The sequence below is a fragment of the Ovis aries genome, chromosome X, assembly GCF_016772045.2.
Source record: "Ovis aries strain OAR_USU_Benz2616 breed Rambouillet chromosome X, ARS-UI_Ramb_v3.0, whole genome shotgun sequence".
NCBI lineage: Eukaryota > Metazoa > Chordata > Mammalia > Artiodactyla > Bovidae > Ovis > Ovis aries.
In genome coordinates, this window is record NC_056080.1 from 6,223,422 (window position 1) to 6,242,683 (window position 19,262).

The 19,262-nt window shown below is 50.1% G+C and overlaps 1 protein-coding gene across 1 annotated transcript in view; it reads left to right on the top strand.

The window, feature by feature from the left end:
* LOC101115005 (dehydrogenase/reductase SDR family member on chromosome X) overlaps positions 1-19,262 on the top strand; it is a 137,661-nt gene that overhangs the window by 90,627 nt on the left and 27,772 nt on the right. The window contains exon 4 of the mRNA XM_027963301.2: positions 8,521-8,622. Coding sequence (XP_027819102.1) covers positions 8,521-8,622 — 102 coding nt within the window. The remainder of the gene's footprint in view (positions 1-8,520; positions 8,623-19,262) is intronic.

Sequence of the window (19,262 nt, forward strand, 5' to 3'; positions counted from 1 at the left end):
TGGGAGGATGCAAGCCTCTGGGCTCACTGAATTCACTCCTTTCAAATGCACCTCGGTTGTCTGGGGTCAAACTCATTTCGTTGTTCACCTTAAGGAGAGATAAATGTCTGATTCTGGCATCCTCCCGGCCCTCAGCAATCACTGTTGGGGGAGGAGGCACCTTCTGGATCGCAGCTTTGGGAGCCCTCCCTCACGGAGGCGGCTGTGAGATTTCTCGTTTACTGATCGCGTTCATTGTCTTTTTCATTTGACAACATTCACAGAGGAAAAGAGGAGACTCACAAGGCTGTCTCAAAAAAAAAAAAAGTAATTTCTTTTTTGCTAGTTTATTTGATAAAAGAAAACCAAGGTGAATGAACAGACAGAAAACACTGGCACCCTCCTCCGCAATCGCCGTCATCAAAATGTGAGCAGGTGAAAAGAATTCTTCTGTATTAATCCAAACTCAGGGGGTTCCTGTTCGCAGTAAAAACACAATAAAGACACATTCCCCTCTCCTATCTCCTGTCTCCTGTCTTCCCTGTCTCCCTTCCTGGCTTCCTTTTTTATTTGAAAACAAATGTTCTTTACAATAGAATGGACAGACTTCCCGGGCGGTCCAGTTGCTAAAAATCTGCGCTTCCACTGCAGGTGCTTGGGTTTTATCCCTGGTCAGATAACTAAACTTCTGCAAGCCACGCGGCATGGACAAAATATAAAGTTATATTTTAAAAAAATGGAACAACAGCATTGTAAATCAACTATACCCCAATAAAAATTTTTTAAAAAATCAAAAACAGGACAGTGAGTACCACACACCTTGGGTGTCTCCTGTCTGTTACTGGCGGGACGCATGTAGCCGGAGACAAACTGAACCAGAAACCTCCCTGCTCTTGTGTGTTACTCGCTCAGTCGTGTCCGGCTCTCTGCGACCCCATGGACTGCAGCCCCCCCGGCTCCTCTGTCCCTGGCATTCTCCAGGCAAGAATTCCAGAGTGGGTTGCCATTTCCTTCTCCAGTTCCTGTTCCGGGGTAATGTAGAAACATGAAAACCTTTTATTGAGTCGATGCCAGCTCCAGTTTTTAGGAGATCCGCCTGAGAAGTTTCTACAAGTGCAGCTGTGGTGGACCATAGACACTGTTTCTGAAGGCACGGCATTCTACAGCTCTGCTTGATGCCCAAAGCATTCTTATAAATACTGAGCTATTTAGAGGGCTTCATTCCAGTCTTTTCCCAAGTCGGTTATCACAGCCTGTTGAGTGGAGTTTCCTGTGCTATCCAATAAGTCCTTCTTGGTTATCTAGTGTATTTAATTTAGAGGACGATATATATATTGTTCGCGGGATTCTTGAATGCAGGCGGGAGGACAGAGGGTGAGATGGTCGGATGGCATCACTGAGTCAATGGACATGAGTGTGAGCAAGCTCCGGGAGTTGGTGATGGACAGGGAGGCCTGGCGGGCTGCGGTCCACGGGGTCGCAAAGAGTCGGACTGAACTGAGCTACTGAACAATATTAGCGTGCACGTGTACATCCCGAATCCCCAGTTTATCCCATCTCCACTTTCTCCTTTGGTAAACATAAGTTTGTCTCCCATATCTGTGAGTCTCTTTCTGTATTGAAAATAAGTTCATTTGTATATTAAAAAAAAAAACCCAGATGCCACATATAAATGATATCATATGGTGTTTGTCTGCCTGTCTGTCTGTCTTACTATGATCATGTCTGGGTCCATCCTGCTGTTGCAACCGGCATGATTTCATTCTTTTCATGGCTGTGTAATATTCCACCGCTGGCTTCCCAGGTGGCTCAGTGATAAGAGTCTGCCTGCCCATGCAAAAGATGCAGGTTGGATCCCTGGGTTGAGAAGATCCCCTGGAGTATGAAATGGCACCCCACTCTAGTATTCTGGCCTGGAGAATCCCATGCATAGAATAGCCTGGCGGGCTGCAGTTCATAGGGTCACTAAAGTCAGACACAGCTTAGTGAGTAAACGGAGAAGGCAATGGCACCCCACTCCCGTGTTCTTGCCTGGAGAACCCCATGGACGGAGGAGCCTGGTGGGCTGCAGTCCATGGGGTCGCTGGGAGTCAGACACGACTGAGCGACTGCACTTTCGCTTTTCACTTTCATGCATTGGAGAAGGCAATGGCACCCCACTCCCGTGCTCTTGCCTGGAGAACCCCAGGGACGGAGGAGCCTGGTGGGCTGCAGTCCATGGGGTCGCACACAGTCGGGCACAACTGAGCGACTTCACTTTCACTTTTCACTTTCATGCATTGGAGAAGGAAATGGCAACCCACTGCAGTGTTGCCAGGTTCTCCAGCCTGGAGAACCCCAGGGACGGGGGAGCCTGGTGGGCTGCCGTCTGTGGGGTCGCACAGAGTCGGACACGACTGAAGCGACTCAGCAGCAGCAGCAGCAGCAGCAGCGAGTAAACAGTAGCAGCATCCCCTTTTATTTATGTCCCCCACGTTCTTTGCACGTTCATCTGACGATGGGTTGTTTCACCCTGGCTATTGTGGACAGTGCTGCAAAGGGCTTTGGGGGGCACCTTTCCCTTTGCGTTTTCTCTGGGTAGACACCCAGGAGTGGGATGACAGGGCCATTGGGGTCTCTCTATTTTTAGCTTCTCACGGAACCTCCGTCCTGTTCTCTGTAGTGAATGTGCCCTTGTGTATCCCACCCACAGTGTAGGAGGCCTCCCTTCTCTCCACCCCCCTTCCCGCGTTTCCTCTGTGTTACCTTTTTGAGCATAGCCGTTCTGACAGGTGCGAGGTGATACGTCAAGGCAGTTAAATTTGCATTTCTCCCGTGGTTCCGTATGCAAGCTCACCCAGGGTTGACGGCGGGGCCGTGCTGACTTCATCTGGGTGTTGTCATCCATACACAGTTGGGGGGAACAGATTAAACCTACACTAATTAGGGGCTCTGATCATCTGGGCTGGGCGGAAGCTTCTTTTCGCCCTGCCTTGTAGATGGAAGAAGTAAATAAGATCCCCAGGAGAACCATTTACCTCCTGGGAGTAGGAATTGCTTTTAAAGCTCTTTAAAAATCACTGTTTCCAAGCATGAGTCAGATTGCCTTCTAACTGGCTGCCTTCTGAGTCAGTCCAATATCAGTGTTTTCTCTTTACTTGTGAAGTGCTTTGGGGACATCTGTTACGTGCCTTGGGGTCAGTTAGCGTCAGTCGAGAATGTTCTCCTTTTAATTTCATCTTCCAAATACACTTGGGGGTCAGAAACATTGGAATGGTCTGTAGTCTGAAAGTTGCACAGATGCTAGCAACTTTTACAAAGGTTTTTTTTTAACCTGTACTGTGGGCTTTTTGGGTGGTGGTGGTTGTTGAGTTGATGAGTCGTGTTTGACTCTCTGTGACCCCATGGGCTGTAGCCCTCCAGGCTCCCCTGTCCTTGGGGTTCTCCAGGCAAGAACACTGCAGTGGGTTGCCATGCCCTCCTCCAGGGGATCTTCCCAACCCAGCGATCGAACCCACGTCTCCTGCATTGGCAGGCAGATTCGTTACCCCTGAGCCACGTGCAAAGCCCACGATGAAATACTATATGCGTGCTCAATCACGCAGTCGTGTCCGACTCTCTGCGACCCCAGTGGGCTGTAGCCGTCCAGGCTCCTCTGTCCATGGGGTTCTCCAGGCAAGGACACTGGCGTGGGCTGCCATTTGGGTGGTGGTGGTCGTGGTTTTATGCTTGAGGTTCTAGGGCTTGAGCTTTACTGTGATGTCTTCCTGAGATGGCTCTGTGGTGAGGGTGAGGAAGTGGGAGCCTTAGAGAAGTGAACTTTCCTGGAGGTTGACGCGTGTGTCCTGACCATATCTCTCTGCAGCCAGGGGTCAGTGTGATTCTGACGACCCGCTCTTTGCTTGATAGGGATAAGCTTGAGGCTTAGGTGGGCACAGAGGGACGGCGTAAGAGGGGTTTTCCCAGGTGGCTCCGTGGTAAAGAACCTGCCTGCCAACGCAGGAGACTCAGGAGACCCACGTTCGATCCCTGGGTCAGGAAGATGCCCTGGGTCAGGAAGATGCCCTGGAGGAGGGCATGGAAACCCACCCCCGTGTTCTTGCCTGGAGAATCCCCTGGACAGAGGAGCCTGGCGGGCTACAGTCCATGAGGTCGCTGCTTGCAGTTGGCACTGTTCTTTTTATCCCAGTGGAAACGTTTGAATTTGCCTTTTCATTCACGGTTTTGTTTTTTCGTCTGTAGTTAGTAATGTGAACTCTCTCTTCCCATTGTGGTGGTTTTTTTTTTTTTCCAGTCTCTGCCCTCCCCCACATTTTTAAAGGCTTTATTGAGTTTCTTACAATGCTCCTTCTGTTTTATGTTTTCGTGTTTTTGGTCGCAAGGCATATGGGATCTTGGCTCCCCAAGCAAGGATCGAACCTGCCCCTTTTGCATTGGAAGGTAAAGTCTTAACCACTGAGCAGCGGTGAAATCTTCTGATGCCATTTCTTGGCAGCTTTTTGTATCAGAAAGATGCACGCGTCATCAAGAGAATCAGTTCAGGCTCCCCTCCACCTGCTGCATTCTAAGTCGGTCAGTTTAGAGGCGGGGTTGTCTGGTTTTTGAAAATAGGAAAGGATTTGATCAAATACCATCTGACACCCTCCCCTGTGTTTTCTGAGTGTCTTTCCTTCATGAATTTTTAAAAATTTATCCCATATTTGTTGGTCTGATTAGTCCTAATTTGCTTGATTAGATCGTATCAGTCAGTCCTTTTCTCGATTAAAGTACTCATTTCCTTGAGATGTTCCTATTTTACTTGTAAATTTAGCCTATTATTCATTCGGTTAGAAATAGACACCTATCATTTTAAAATCTTCTTCCTATCATAGACGCCTCTCTGTTTGTTAATTTGCATTCCCGATCTTGTCAGATGTATCATCCACAGTCTTCTCTGGGTCCTTGTTTTTTGAGTTGTTTTTTTTTTTTGTCTGTCGATTCCTCAGATGCTCAAAGATATACATGGCATTCTCCCAGAACAGTTTTGTTTCTGCCCACCTCTTCCTGCGTTTCTAATGGGTTTTGACAAAGAGGCTGTAATGTTGTGTTGTTCGAAATCTTCTGATGAAGAAATGGCAGCGGAGGATTTCGCTGCTTAACTATAACCATCATCGTAGCTCCAGCATTTTTTATTAATCTTTGTTGGGATATAGTTGTTTCACGATGTTCTGCGAGCTTCTGCTGTGCAGCGAGGTGAGTCAGCCATATGTATACACATAGCGTCCCTTGTTGGCTTCCCTTCCCATTTAGGTCACTAGAGAGCATTCAGCAGAGTCCCCTGAGGTATACGGTAGGTGCTCATTTCCTACCTACCTCACACAGAGTATCAATAGTGTATACGTGTCAGTCCGAATCTCGCAAATTCTTCCCACCTGCACTCCCCACGTGGCTGTCCACACACGTGTTCTCTCCGTCTGTATCACGCCTGCGCGTTGCCTGAACACTGCACTCACAGGTAACGATCCGCGTTGTCCCATTGAAATTTTAGCCCTGAATCACCTCCTCCTTGTCTCAAAAGGGCCAGCCCTGCCTGGTGTTTCCTTGTTTGCCTGCCACTTTTCAGCCTTTTAAGTTTTAATCCCTGCCTTAAAAAAAACTCCGTCACGACCATACAGAAGAATCCTCCTATTCCCTGCCCTCAACATGGTCTCCCAGTGGGAGGCTACCATCTTGGTTTTGTATCATGACCAGCCGCTTGTCAGTCTCACTCTTTCCTGCAGCAGGATCAGACCCTTGGCTTAACTCTGAACTCTTTCCAACTTCACCCCCTACCTGTTATCTGAGTTTCCGGCTTTTTTGCTACCCGGACAACTGGTATACCTTTTGTGTTCCAGTCGCCTGCGAGACACGTGTTCTGTTTCTTGTTCCCTAGGGGTGCCCTGAATATTCTCAGAGCACGGCAGCCTCCATTTCTCTATAATCATGTAGCTAGAAATGAAAGGGTAGGTTAATGGCGCCCCAGGTCAAGAGAAAAATGTCAGCTACGGGGCTTCCTGGTGGTCCAGTGGTTAAGACTCTGAGCGTCCAATGCAGGAGGCTCGGGTTCAGTCCCTGGTCGGGGAGGTACATGCCCCATGCCCGCAACTGAAAGATCCTGCATGCCGCAAGTAAGACCCATGGTAACCAAATAAATAATTGGAGAAGGAAATGGCAACCCACTCCAGTCTCCTTGCCTGGAGAATCCCCATGGACACAGGAGCCTGGTGGGCTACAGTCCACAGGGTCGCAGAGAGTCGGACACAACAGAGCAAGTTCACTTTCACTTTCAACCAAACAGAAGGCAGAAATCTTGTTTCCCTGGTACCCGCTGTCTCCTCCTCCCCGAGAAGAGCCGTGCCGGGTCAGCTACTACAGCCCCTCTCACCGTGTGCGCTGTTGCAGATACGCAGCCCCTAGTTGCATGTGAGGTGAACCCCTAACACACGTGAGTGCCTTGCCCCCCCCCCCCCCCCGTGGTCAGTCCTGGTGCCTCTGCTGGACGGGAGTCAGGGGTTACACTGTGTCTTCTGTGCCGCTCTTCTCAAAGATGGAGCTCTTCACGCAGTCTGGTCTGCGAGGGGCAGTCTGCCCTCCCCAGCAGCAGGACTTGATTTAGGGGCTCCTTTTCCTCACTGGAAAAGGCCCCAGTGCTGGGAAGGATTGAAGGCAGGAGGAGAAGGGGACGGCAGAGGATGAGATGGTTGGATGGCGACTCGATGGACGTGAGTACAAGCAAGCTCCGGGAGACAGTGAAGGACAGGGAGGCCTGGCGTGCTGCAGCCCGTGGGGTCGCAAAGAGTTGGACACGACTAAGCGGCTGAACAACAGATCCCCCATGCAGTATCACCCCCCGCTTCCACTGATGCTGTTGTGGAGGTGAGAGACAGGGGCAGCTCCTGAGTGGACGTGGAAACTGGTGCTGATGACGAGACTGGGCTAATTTCTGGGGTCCAGTGGTTAGGACTTAGCGCATTCACTGCCAGGGCCCTCCTTCCATTCCTGGGTGAGGAACTAAGATCTTGCAAGCTGTGCGGCACAGCTATAAAAAATGAAAAAATTCAAACCAGTGGATAGAAAGAAAGCAAGAGGCAGTGACCCGCTCACAAGGCAATGCTCTCAACACGAAGCGTCAGCCCCCGTGTTGCTTGTCAATTATGGTCCTTTTGGGGCTTCCCACGGGGCGCTAGTGGTAAAGAACCTGCCTGCCAGGGGCAAGCAGACTCAGGAGACTTGAGTTCGATCCCCGAGTCAGGAAGATCCCCCTGGGGAGGGCTTGGCACCGCGCTCCAGTACTCTTGCCTGGAGAATCCCATGGACGGAGGAGCCTGGCGGGCCGCAGTCCATGGGGTTGCAGAGAGTTGGACAGGACTGGAAGCTGAGTGTGTGGGTCCACGCATCCTTTTTTCACCAATGGTTGTAGTTATTAGCAATCGTGTGGGTTTCCCTCTTTTTTTAAAAAAAAAACATTCTTGGGAGTGTTTCAGGGGGGAAATTAGAAACAGCGTGTTGGGAATTCCTGTGCAGATGGCACCGACTTCTAGAGCAGAAATTCCCAACTCCCTGCGGCAAAGCTCCATCTTCCCCAATCTGCCACAACCTGCTGCCATTGAGAACAGAATCAAAAGAGCAAAAAAATTAACAACAACAAAATATGCATTTAAGAAACATGCAAGGGACTTCTGCTTTCCAATGCAGGGGGTATGGGTTTCATCCCTGGTTGAGGAGGTAAGAGCCCACGGGCCTCTTGGCCAAAAAGCCAAAAGCATAAAACCGAAACAGTATTGTAACAAAGTCATTAAAGGCTTTAAAAGATGGCCCACATTTTAAAAAAATGTTAAAAAGAAACATGTAAAAGGTAAGTGCCTAATGTTGCTTTTTTTTTTTTTTAAACCCCTGGGCTCAGCCGACATACAACAACGATTGATTTTTATTTATTCTTTTTAAATTTCTAAATGCATACAATAAAGAGTCTGCCTGCAATGCAGGAGATGTATCCTGCTCTTTGTGACCCCATGGACTGTAGCTCACCAGGCTTCTCTGCCCATGGGGATTCTCCAGGCAAGAATACTGGAGTGGGTTGATATTCCTTTCTCCAGGGGACCTTCCGGACCCAGGCATCGAACCGGGGTCTCCGGGAGAATCCCCATGGACCGAGGAAGCCTGGGGGGCTACAGTCCACGGGGTCGCAAAGAGCAGGACACGACTGAGCGACTAACACTTTGACTTTCCAAAAATGCATCCTCACCTTCCCAGTGTGTCTTCCGGGGAGGGGCCACCCACGATTCGCAGGATGGTGACCGTGCTGAGTAACTGATCCTGGACTACGCCCGCCCCTTACGCACGCTCCCTTTGTTATTTTCTTGTTTTAGGGAAAGCATTGAAAACGCGCCCTCCCTTGTTCTCATGGGCCGGGTGACTTGGCACACACAGCTTCCTCTGTCTGTACTCAAGAGTGTCCTAACATGTCCCTTCCGAGTGAACGCTGATGGACTGTAGCGCGCGCGGTGCATTGAAAGCTCACCTCGCTTCTTTGTCTTCCTCCAGTGGAGTTTCTGTATTGCGACCTGGCGTCCATGAGGTCTATCCGGGAGTTCGTCCAGACATTCAAAATGAAGAAGCTGCCCCTCCACGTCCTGGTGAATAACGGTGAGTGATGCAAGGCTGTACTTCGCGTCTGCACCTCTGACTCTTCCCTGAACTAGCTTCATCAGCACCGTTTTTATAGAGCCCATATATATGTGTTCACATATGATGTTTATTTCACTCCTTCAGACTCCTTTTACTCTGTGTAACAGACTCTAGGTCCGTCCACATCCCCACAGTGAGTCCGTTTCATCCCTTTTCGTGACTGAGTGGCATGCCTCCAGTTCTTCACTCTGAGTAAGAGGCTGATGATCTAGAGGGTGGAATGGCGTGCGGTGGGGGGAGGCTCAGGAGGGCTGTATGTATAATTATGGCTGGTTCGTGGTGTTTACAGAAAAAAAGCAACATCGTAAACTAATTTTCCTGCAAGTAAACCATAGATGTTTTTGCCAACAAAGGTCCGTCTAGTCGAAGCTATGGTTTTTCCAGTAGTCATGTATGAATATGAGAGTTGGACTATAAAGAGAGCTGAGCTCAGGAGAATGGATGCTTTTGACCTGTGGTGTTGGAGAAGACTATTGAGAGTCCCTTGGACTGCAAGGAGATCCAACCAGTTAATCTTAAAGGAAATCAGTCCTGAATATTCACTGGAAGGACTGATGCTGAAGCTGAAGCTGCAATCCTTTGGCCTCCTGATGGGAAGAACGGACTCATTGGAAAAGACCCTGATGCTGGGAAAGATTGAAGGCGGGAAGAGAAGGGGACGACAGAGGCTGAGATGGTTGGATGGCATCGCCGACTCAATGGACATGAGTTTGAGCAAGCTCTGGGGGTTGGTGATGGACAGGGAAGCCTGCTGTGGTGAAGTCCATGGGGTCGAAAAGAACCAGGAATGACTGAGCAACTGAACTGAAACAATAATTGAAAAAATAATGGTGAGGTCTGGTGAACTCCAGAGGTTAGTTCAGGCACAGACAGGAGCTCTGGAAGTCCTTGGGGAAAGCGGGATTACCATGGAAATAGAGTTTCAGTTTATTGCCGAAGCTGGGTTCCACTGATGTGTTTGGGCATCACTATCAGGATAGTCAATTTTAGGGTGTTGCTTTAAAATGATGTGAAGTGTGCTGAGTGCTTCCCTGGTGGCTCAGACGGTAAAGAATCTGCATTCCATGCAGGAGACGTGGGTTCGGTCCCTGGGTTGGGAAGATCCCCTGGAGAAGGAAATGGCAACTCACTCCAGTGTTCTTGCCTGGAAAATCCCACAGACAGTCATGTCTGACTCTCTGCGACCCTGTGGACTGCAGCACGCCAGGCTCCCCTGTCTTCCTCTACCTTCCTTCCTTTCTCCCCTAGGATCGTGGTGATGGAGTATGACCCTTTTAATGTGTTCCTGGATTCTGTTCACTACAATTTTGTGGAGGAATTTTGCATTGCAGTTCATCAGTGACACTGGACTCTCATTTTCTTTTTCTGTGAAGTCTTTGTCCGGTTTTGGTATCAGAGTGAGGGTGGCCTCGTAGAATGAGTTTGGAAGGGTTCCCTCTTTCCCTTTTAAATATAGCAGTGTGTGCATGTCCACCCCAAACTTCCTAACTATCCTTTCCCCACATCCTTCCCCCCAGTAACCATACGTTTTTTCTCTAAGCCCGTGTGTATGTGTGTGTGTGTGTGTGTGTTAGCTGGTCAGTCGTGTCTGACTCTTTGTGACCCCATGGACTGCAGCCCACCAGGCTCCTCTGTCCAGGGAATTCTCCAGGCAAGAGTACTGGAGTGGGTTGCCATTTCCTTCTCTATGCCTGTGAGTCTATTTCTGTTTCACGACTAAGTTCAATTGTACGGTTTCTTTCTAGACTGTGCATATAAGTGATATCGTATGATGCTTCTCCTCCTCTGTCTGACTAACTTCACCCGGTGTGGCAATCTGGAGGTTCATGCTTGTTGCTACCAATGGCATTCTTACATCCTTTTTTCATGGCCGAGTAATACTCCATTGCAATACGTACCACGTGTCATTTATCTGTTTCTCTGTCGATGGACATTCAGGTCCAACCACAACTCGAAAGGGGACGATACTGGGAATATTCTGAGTCAGCAGCTGCAAACCCACTTCCTGATTCCACGAGTTCTCAGACCAAGGCCCTGTCCATGGTACTGATGGTGTTCAGAAGAGCCTGCTGAATTTACCAAAGCTGTGTGCCCGGGACCCTTCTCTGGGATAGTAACTCCTCCTCTCAAGGTGATTGGCTCAAAGGAGTTGGATTCAGACTCCCCAGGTGCTCTAGTGGTTAACAATCACCCCCCCCCCCGCCACCCCCAACCCAGTGCTGAGCACAGAGGTTTGATCCCTGGTCTGGGAAAAGTTTCGCATGCCCTGGAGCAACTAAGCGTGTGTGCTCCCAGTACTGAAGCGCTTACACCCTCGAGCCTGTGATGCGCAATGATACCCCTGAGCACTGCAGCTAGAGAGGAACCCCCGCTCACTGTAGCTAGAGAAAGCCAAGCAGCGGCAAAAACCCTGTGCAGCGAAAAATAAATAAATGAAATTAAAACAGGGCGGGGGGTGGGGTCTTGGATTCATAGGACCAACTCCTGTTAAAACCATCCCAGGCATCAGCTCTCATGGAGAACACCCCCCTAGCTGCATCCCACAGGAAAGCTGTCTGAGGATCATGGCTAGCTAGAGGTCCTCGCTAGCTTTGCATTTTTAAAATTTATGTATTTGTCTGTATCACCATTCTCGATGGAGATCACTTTTCCAGTCTTTCTCGAGTTTGCTACAGTGTTGCTTCTGCAGTATCCGTCAGAGGAGAGTTCCATGTTCTAAAGAAAGCAGTTATGTTCTGTAGCTGTAAACTATGTCCATGAAGGTGGTAGAGTGAAAGTCGCTCAGTCATGTCCAACTCTTTGTGACCCCCATGGACATACCCTGCTGGGTATGTGACCCCCCCCATACAGTCCGTGGAATTCTCCAGGCCAGAATACTCGAGTGGGAAACCTTTCCCTTCTCCAGGGGAATCTTCCCGACCCAGGGATTGAACCCTGGTCTCTGGCATTGCAGGCAGATTTTTTACCAGCTGAGCTACCAGGGAAGCCCAAGAATACTGCAGTGGGTAGCCTTTCCCTTCTCCAGGGGAATCTTTCCAACCCAGGGATCGAACCCAGGTCTCCTGCATTGCAGGCGGATTCTTTACCAGCTGAGCCACCAGGAAGCCCACTGGAGTGGGTAGCCTTTCCCTTCTCCAGGCGGTAGCCTTTCCCTTCTCCAGGGGAATCTTTCCAACCCAGGGATCAAACCCAGGTCTCCTGCATTGCAGGCGGATTCTTTACCAGCTGAGCCACCAGGGAAGCCCACACTGACAGGAAAGTCCCTAAAATTTATGATTAAAGAGAGCAATCAGGATTTTGCAGGTGTTTGGCATTCCAGTCAGGGAATATTTGTGCATGGGTTAGCATGGCACAAATGGGACGAGACCGCCTCTCTCCGCCGGTGGGGGAACTCGTGATCACAGCTGGGGCTTCGTCCACCCCGAGAATGATTAATAGTGGATGTCCTGCAGAGCCGGCTGATATTGATCATTTATTCCCATCCAAATTTGATGTTTCCCATTCCCGTGCCAGAACTTGGACAGGTTTGTGTTCACAGCTCAGAATTTATGGTTTGTCCTTGCAGGAATACTTCCCATCACTCTCCTAGATGAATCTCCCAACATCAAGGATTACTAAAAAGTGTCTGTTCCCTGCGCCAAATAAATGTGTCAGTGGTAGCCCTGAGAAAGAACAAAGATGGCTTGTCTGGCCAGATACACGTTAACACAGTTTTCACTGTAGATCTTCATTAGTTGAGGGACGCATGGCATAAATCAGCTCGCGGACCAAGGACCGCTAGCGCTGGCCTTCCGGGCAGTGGCCATGGGGGCCTTGGTGTCCAGAGCACTCAGGAAAGCGGGGACTGGGGTCTGATTCTTGGGCAGCAGGTGCCCAAGTGTTGTCGTTGTTCGTGTCCGACTCTGTGCGACCCCATGGACTGCAGCATGTAAGGCTTCCCTGTCCTTCACCACCTCCCAGAGCTTGCTCAAACTCCACTGAGTCGGTGACGCCATCCAGCCATCTCATCCTCTGTCGTCCCCTGCTCCTCCCGCCTTCAATCTTTCCCAGTGGCAGGGTCTTTTCCAATGAGTCGGCTCCTCTCATCAGGTGGCCAAAGGACGGGAGCTTCAGCATCAGTCCTTCCAGTGAATACTCAGGACTGATTTCTTTCAGGATGGACCGGTTGGATCTTTCAGCTCTGGTAGTCATCATTCTATTCTCTCCATCTGTGAGTTTGTTTCGTAAATAGGTGTATTTGCACCGCGTTCTTAGATTCCGTGTGTAACTGATAACACATGATACTTGTCTTCCTCTGTCTGACTTACTTCACTTAACACGATAATCTCCAGCTCCGTCCGTGTTGCTCCAAAAGGCATCATGCCATTCTTTTTCATGGCTGAGTAATATTCCATTGTATATACGTACCAGCCTTCTTTACCCATTTTCCTGCAGCGTTTAGGTTGCACCCACGTCTCGGCTCTTGCACATTTTACAATGCAAAAGCCGTTCAGAGAGCTGGGTGTTTCCGATCCCGCCGACCCAAGGCGTCCTGGGTGTACATACATCAGAGGCTGGGAGGTGCTTCCAGCCAAGAATAGCTGCTTGTTGGAGAAGCATGTCGGCCCTGCTCTTGGGGCATGGGGCAGGCACGGTGGGTCTTCCCTCTGTGCTGACCGGCAGATGATGTTATGGGGAGCACGGTGGACGCAGTGAGCTGTGGACCCGTCCACACGGCACTCTGGTTAATGATTTCCCCATTGACTTACGGTAGATTCTGGACACCGTCGTTTGCTCTTTGAATGTCTACATTTTCCCTGGTCTGTGGTGAGACCGTGTGTCCACTACCCCCCAACCCTGGGGCCACTCAGCCCCCCACCCCGGGGTCACTCAGCCCCCACCCCCTGGGTCCTGCTCGCATGATGAGGATCTGGGGTCAAAGTCACCCCAACCCTGGTCCTGAGTCGAATCACATGCTTTCTCTCCATTTATAGCGTTTGTGTGTGTGTGTGTGTGTGTGTGTGTGTGTGTGTCTGTGTGAAGTCGCTCAGTCGTGTCCGACTCTGTGTGACCCCACGGACTGTAGCCCGCCAGGCTCCTCTGTCCATGGGAATCTCCAGGCAAGGATACTGGAGTGGGCTGCCATTTCCTTCTCCAGGGGATCTTCCTGACCCAGGGATCAAACCTGCGTCTTTTCTGTCTCCTGCATCGGCAGGCGGGTTCCTTACTACTGAACTGAACCACCTGGAAAGCCAGACAGCAGCTCACTTAATCACGGGTTTAGTCATGAGTGGGGACCCTGGGAGTTCTAGGCCCAGCATCCAGGGCGCTGCCATCCGCACCTGGCTCCCCCAGTGGATGAATCCCCAGATGATCTGACGCGTCTGGAACGTGGTGGGGCGTGAGGCTGTAGACACGCCAGCGATGCCTGGGCCACTGCTGTAAAAATATATTTCCGCTCACAATGCTCTTGCCCAGGGCTTGCTCAGATGACCCTTGAATATTTCCCAGGTCACCTTGAACTCCCCCTGTGCCTGGAGCCTCCTCGCGGTCGACTGGAGTCAGAGAGTTGCCGCTTGAATCTGTCAGCAGAGCTTGTGTGTGGAGACCATCCGAGCTGGCACACCCCTCGGGCTGCACGGGAGCTGTCCTCTCTGTGATCGCTGGGAAACACATAATCCGAACGGACTGAGTGTATAGGTCCACCCTTAAGGAGGTGGCTCAGGGGGGTGTCCTTCAGCTCAGATCTCCATGCACCTGACCGCAAGTGCCCCAACCAAAAAAAAATTAAAAGAACACGAAAGAGTCCAGTGGGTCTGTCCAGTGGCGTTAGCTCCAGAGCCCGTCAGCTGGGCCCAGGTCTGGCTGACCACACTCTCCTGGGTGGTTTCTCTGCTGCCAGTGTCCAAGAAATCAAAGACCATTTTCCCCTCACCTTGGTGAACAGGGATGGAACCCAGACGCCTTGCAATGCAACCGTGGACTCCTAACCTTACTGGACCACGATGGAACTCCCCCAAAAGCATCTTGAAGATGTGAGAAGCAGCACCAGCTTTTTTATAACCTGGTGCTCAACTCCGCAGGCTGAGGCCCTGGAGACACCTTCAAATTCAACCCTCAGTTCCTGCTGACCCCCACGTCCCCTTCCAGTGCCCCTGTTCCACGAGGTGGCGTGTTTTCCAGTGGATGCTGATACAGTGAAGGGCTTCCCTGGTGGTTCCGTGGTCAAGAATCCAGCTGCCAAGCAGGAGATGCAGGTTCGATCCCTGGGTCGGGAAGATCCCCTGGAGGAGGAAATGGCAAACCCACTCCAGAATTCTTGTCTGGAGAATCCCCTGGACAGAGGAGCTTGGCGGGCTGCAATCCATGGGGTCACAAGGAGTCAGACACGAATGAGTGGCTAAGCACAGCACAGCGGGTTCGTAAATACCTGCTTTCTTGTTAATAATCATCTTTTATGAAGTACAATGCCTGTACAATGTTATCTGTTGCACGTGTACAGGATGAAAGGGAAACGGGTGGTCGCTCAACTGTGTCCGACTCTTTCTGACCCCATGGACTGTAGCCCACCAGGCTCCTCTGTCCATGGGATCCCCCAGGCAAGAATTACTGGGGCGGGTTGCCATTTCCTCCTCCAGGGGAATCTTCCTGACCCAGGGATTGTACCCGGGTGTCCTGCATTGCAGGCCGACTCTTTACCAGCTGAGCCACAACGCAGACGGTAGTGATTCACAATCGGTAAACGTGGAGTCCGGGGACAGTCATTATAAAATGTTGGCTGTGTCCCCTGTACTGTAAAATACATCCGTGTACTTTATTTTAAACTAATGTGAAATGAAGTGAAAGTCAGCTGTGTCTGACTCTCTGCGATCCCATGGACCATACCATCCATGGAGTTCTCCCGGCCAGAAGACTGGAGTGGCTAGCCTGTCCCTTCTCCAGGGAGATCTTTGCAACCCAGCGGTTGAACCCAGGTCTCTGGCCTTGCAGGCGGATTCTATACCAGCTGAGCCACAAGGGAAGCCCAAGAATACTGGAGTGGGTAGCCTGTCCCGTCTCCAGCGGATTTTCCCCACCCAGGAACTGAACTGGGGTCTCCTGCGTTGCAGGCGGATTCTTTACCAGCTGAGCCACCAGGGAAGTTTAGACTAACACACAGTGGTTTGGACCTCTTCACCCTCTCCCCCGTCTTGCCCCCAGCCCTCCCTTCTCTTCTGCTGATCTCACCGCCAGTGTGCCCCTCCTACGTCCGAGTCTGTTTCTTTGTTGTTATATTCACTAGTCTGTGCTATCTTTACGGTTCCACGTACGAGTGATCTGACGCAGCGTCTTATCTTTCTCTGACTTGTTCCTGGTAGCACAATACCCTCCAAGTCCATCTGTGTCGCAGCAACTGGGATGAGTTCATCCCTTTTTATGACTGAGTGATATTCCGTTTGAGTAATATTCCACGGGCTGTAAAGAATCCGCCTGCAATGCGGGAGACCTGGGTTCGATCCCTGTGTCGGGAAGATCCCCTGGAGAAGGGAAGGGGCTCCCCACTCCGGTATTCTGGCCTGGAGAATCTCATGGACGGCATAGCCCACGGGGTCGCAGAGATTCGGACACGCCTGAGCGCCTCTCACTCACTCGCTCGATATTCCGCTGTGTCTATGCCCATGCCTTCTTCATCCGTTCATCTGTTGGTAGACCCTGAGCTTGCTTCCCTGTCTTGTCTGCAGCGAGCACTGGGGTGCATGTGTCTTCTGCAATGATTTTCTCTGGATATATGCCCAGGCGTACGAATGCTTGATTAGAGATGGAGATTTTAGATGTAACATCTAAGTGATTCTACGTGGTGTTCGTCTTTCTGTTTATAGCTTACTTAGCTTAGTATGGCCATGTCTGCGTCCATCCATGTTGCTGGTTCATTCTTTTTCATGGCTGAGTAATATTCCATTATATTTATACATATATGCATATGTATATGTATATGGTCTCCCGCCTTTCAGGCAGATTCTTTACCAGCTGAACCACCAGGGAAGCGCATGGAATATTACTCAGTCACATGGAATATCACTCAGTCATAAAAAAGGAATGACGGAATGCTGCTGATGCTGCTGAGTCGCTTCAGTCGTGTCCGACTCTGTGCAACCCCAGAGACGGCAGCCCACCAGGCTCCCCCGTCCCTGGGATTCTCCAGGCAAGAACACTGGGGTGGGTTGCCATTTCCTTCTCCAATGCCTGAAAGTGAAAAGGGAAAGTGAAGTTGCTCAGTCATGTCTGACCCTTCGCGACCCCATGGACTACAGCCTACAAGGCTCCTGCATCCATGGGATCTTCCAGGCAAGAGTACTGGAGTGGGGTGCCATTGCCTTCTCCATGAGGGAACACACACACACACACACACACACACACACACACACCCCACATCTTCCATATCCATTCACTGTCAATGGGCACTTAGGTCATTTGCACATCTTGCCTGTTATAATTAATGCTGCTATTAACCTGCTCCAGTATTTGTGGCTGGAAAATCCCATGGACAAAAAGACCCTGGTGGGCTACAGTCCACGGGGCTTCAGAGAATTGGGCATGACTGAGCTAGCGAGCATGCAGACATATTGAAATAACCACAGTCCTTTGCCTGCATTTTGGACTGCTGTCCCTCTGGTCCTCCCGTGGGGCTGCACCCGGAGCTGTTTTTTGAACGTTCCGCAAGGGTCTCATGTCCAGAGTGGCTTTCTCCTGTGGTATGAAGTTGTTGTTGTTGTTGTTGAGACACTCAGTCATATCCGACTCTCTGCGACCCCATGGACTGCAGCACGCCAGGCCTCCCTGTCCATCACCATCTCCTGGAGCTTATGCAAACTCATGTCCATCGAGCTGGTGATGCCATCCACCCATCTCATCCTCTGTCATCCCCTTCTTCCGCCTTCAATCTTTCCCAGCATCACGGTCTTTTCCAGTGAGTCTGTCCTTTGCATCAGGTGGCCAAAGGATTGGAGCTTCAGCTTTAGCATCGGTCCTTCCAGTGAATATGCAGGGTTGATTTCCTTTAGGACTGATTGGTTTGATCTCTTTGCAGTCCGAGGGACTCTCAAGAATCTTCTCCAGGCATGGCGCCTGGCCTCCGCTGGGCTGGTTGACGAGATCCCCATGTGTGGTCGCTGGGCCAGAACAGAGATCTTAGGAGTGCCAGCTTTCTCTCGGGAGGCCAGCTCTGCCCCGAGAAACAGAATTCTGAAAACTGGGGTCTTTTCTGAGCATGCCCTCGGACGCTCTACGACCTTGTCACCACTGCCAACTTCACTCATGATGGCAGAGTTCGGGAGGCCACCGCAACTCAGGAAATGCGCTGTAGAATCTGTCTCCTGAGGGAACGCGTGTCCAGACAGTGAGCAGGCTGGCTCTCCCTCTGCCTGGAGCCCTGTGTCCTTTCCCGACCGGCCTCACGTGAGCCGCGTGCCCCCGGAATGTACGAGTCTGTCATATGCTGAGCACCCTCCCTGCTGCGGGCACGCACGCAGCTTATTGAACGCAGCTTCATCCCGTCCACCTTCAACATCAAGGGAACTTACTGCAGGGAACTGTCCGCATTGTCTCCAAAATGCCTCTTGACCACCTCTGCCTGGATTCTTCCAGACAGCTTCTGAAGGGCATCCCCGACACACTCCTCCGAAACATTTTTATCATGCGCCTTACTTTTCATCACATATAAAACAGACACCCAGTGAGAGTTTGGTGTGTTCTTAAAAATTTTTTTTTGTTGGGCTATAATTGATTTTCCAAAGTTGTGTTTCTTTCTGCCGTACAATGAAGTGAACCAGCCGTGTGCTGAGTTCAGTCGCTCAGTGCCGGGGTCCAGCCCCGGTGGATCCAGGGTGATTCGAAGGTGGGGACGGAGTCGGCGTCTTTGGAAAAATACATATTTAATCACAGATATAGAGAGATTAGAAATGGATAGTGTAGTAGGAAGATTAGTGGAGAAAAGGAGGCTGAATAACTTGGATTACGTGGAATAGCATCCATGCTCCAGATGGGAATTCAGCCAGAAAAACGGGAGCAAGAAAGAAGCGACATGGGGGAATCAGTCTTTCCAGAAACTGATCCCATTTCTTTATTTTTGGGTTTGCTTATATACCTTTTGTTACACATAGGGATGAATACAGAGTCACGCGGGGGTAAGCAGTCCTGACCTTTATCAAAATCAGGTGCTTCACATAAATGTATAAAAAAGGTACATCATCTTCTGGCCATGAGTGAGACCTGCTGACATTTTATGATCCTTTCTTTCTGATAACCAAAAACTTATTTCTTCCAAGGGTGTTTTTTCTTCAACCAGACACCACCCTCCAAATAAAGTTACATTCCTATAGGGTGAGGGTGTAGTGAGTTACAATCTAGAAAGAAATCTATTTAACCCAAGGTTAACATGATTAGTCTTAAAGGTTAATACTTATTTCTCCTATATGCTTAAAGGTTAATACTTATTTCTCCTATATGCTAGTTATATTCATTATAAGGGCAGGGAATATGGAGATTTAGCAGCAAACATCAGCCCAACAAATGAAAATCCTTTCACCAATGCTCCCCTTAAGATCTATTTAGTCTTAAGATATGATAAAGTTACATTTTCA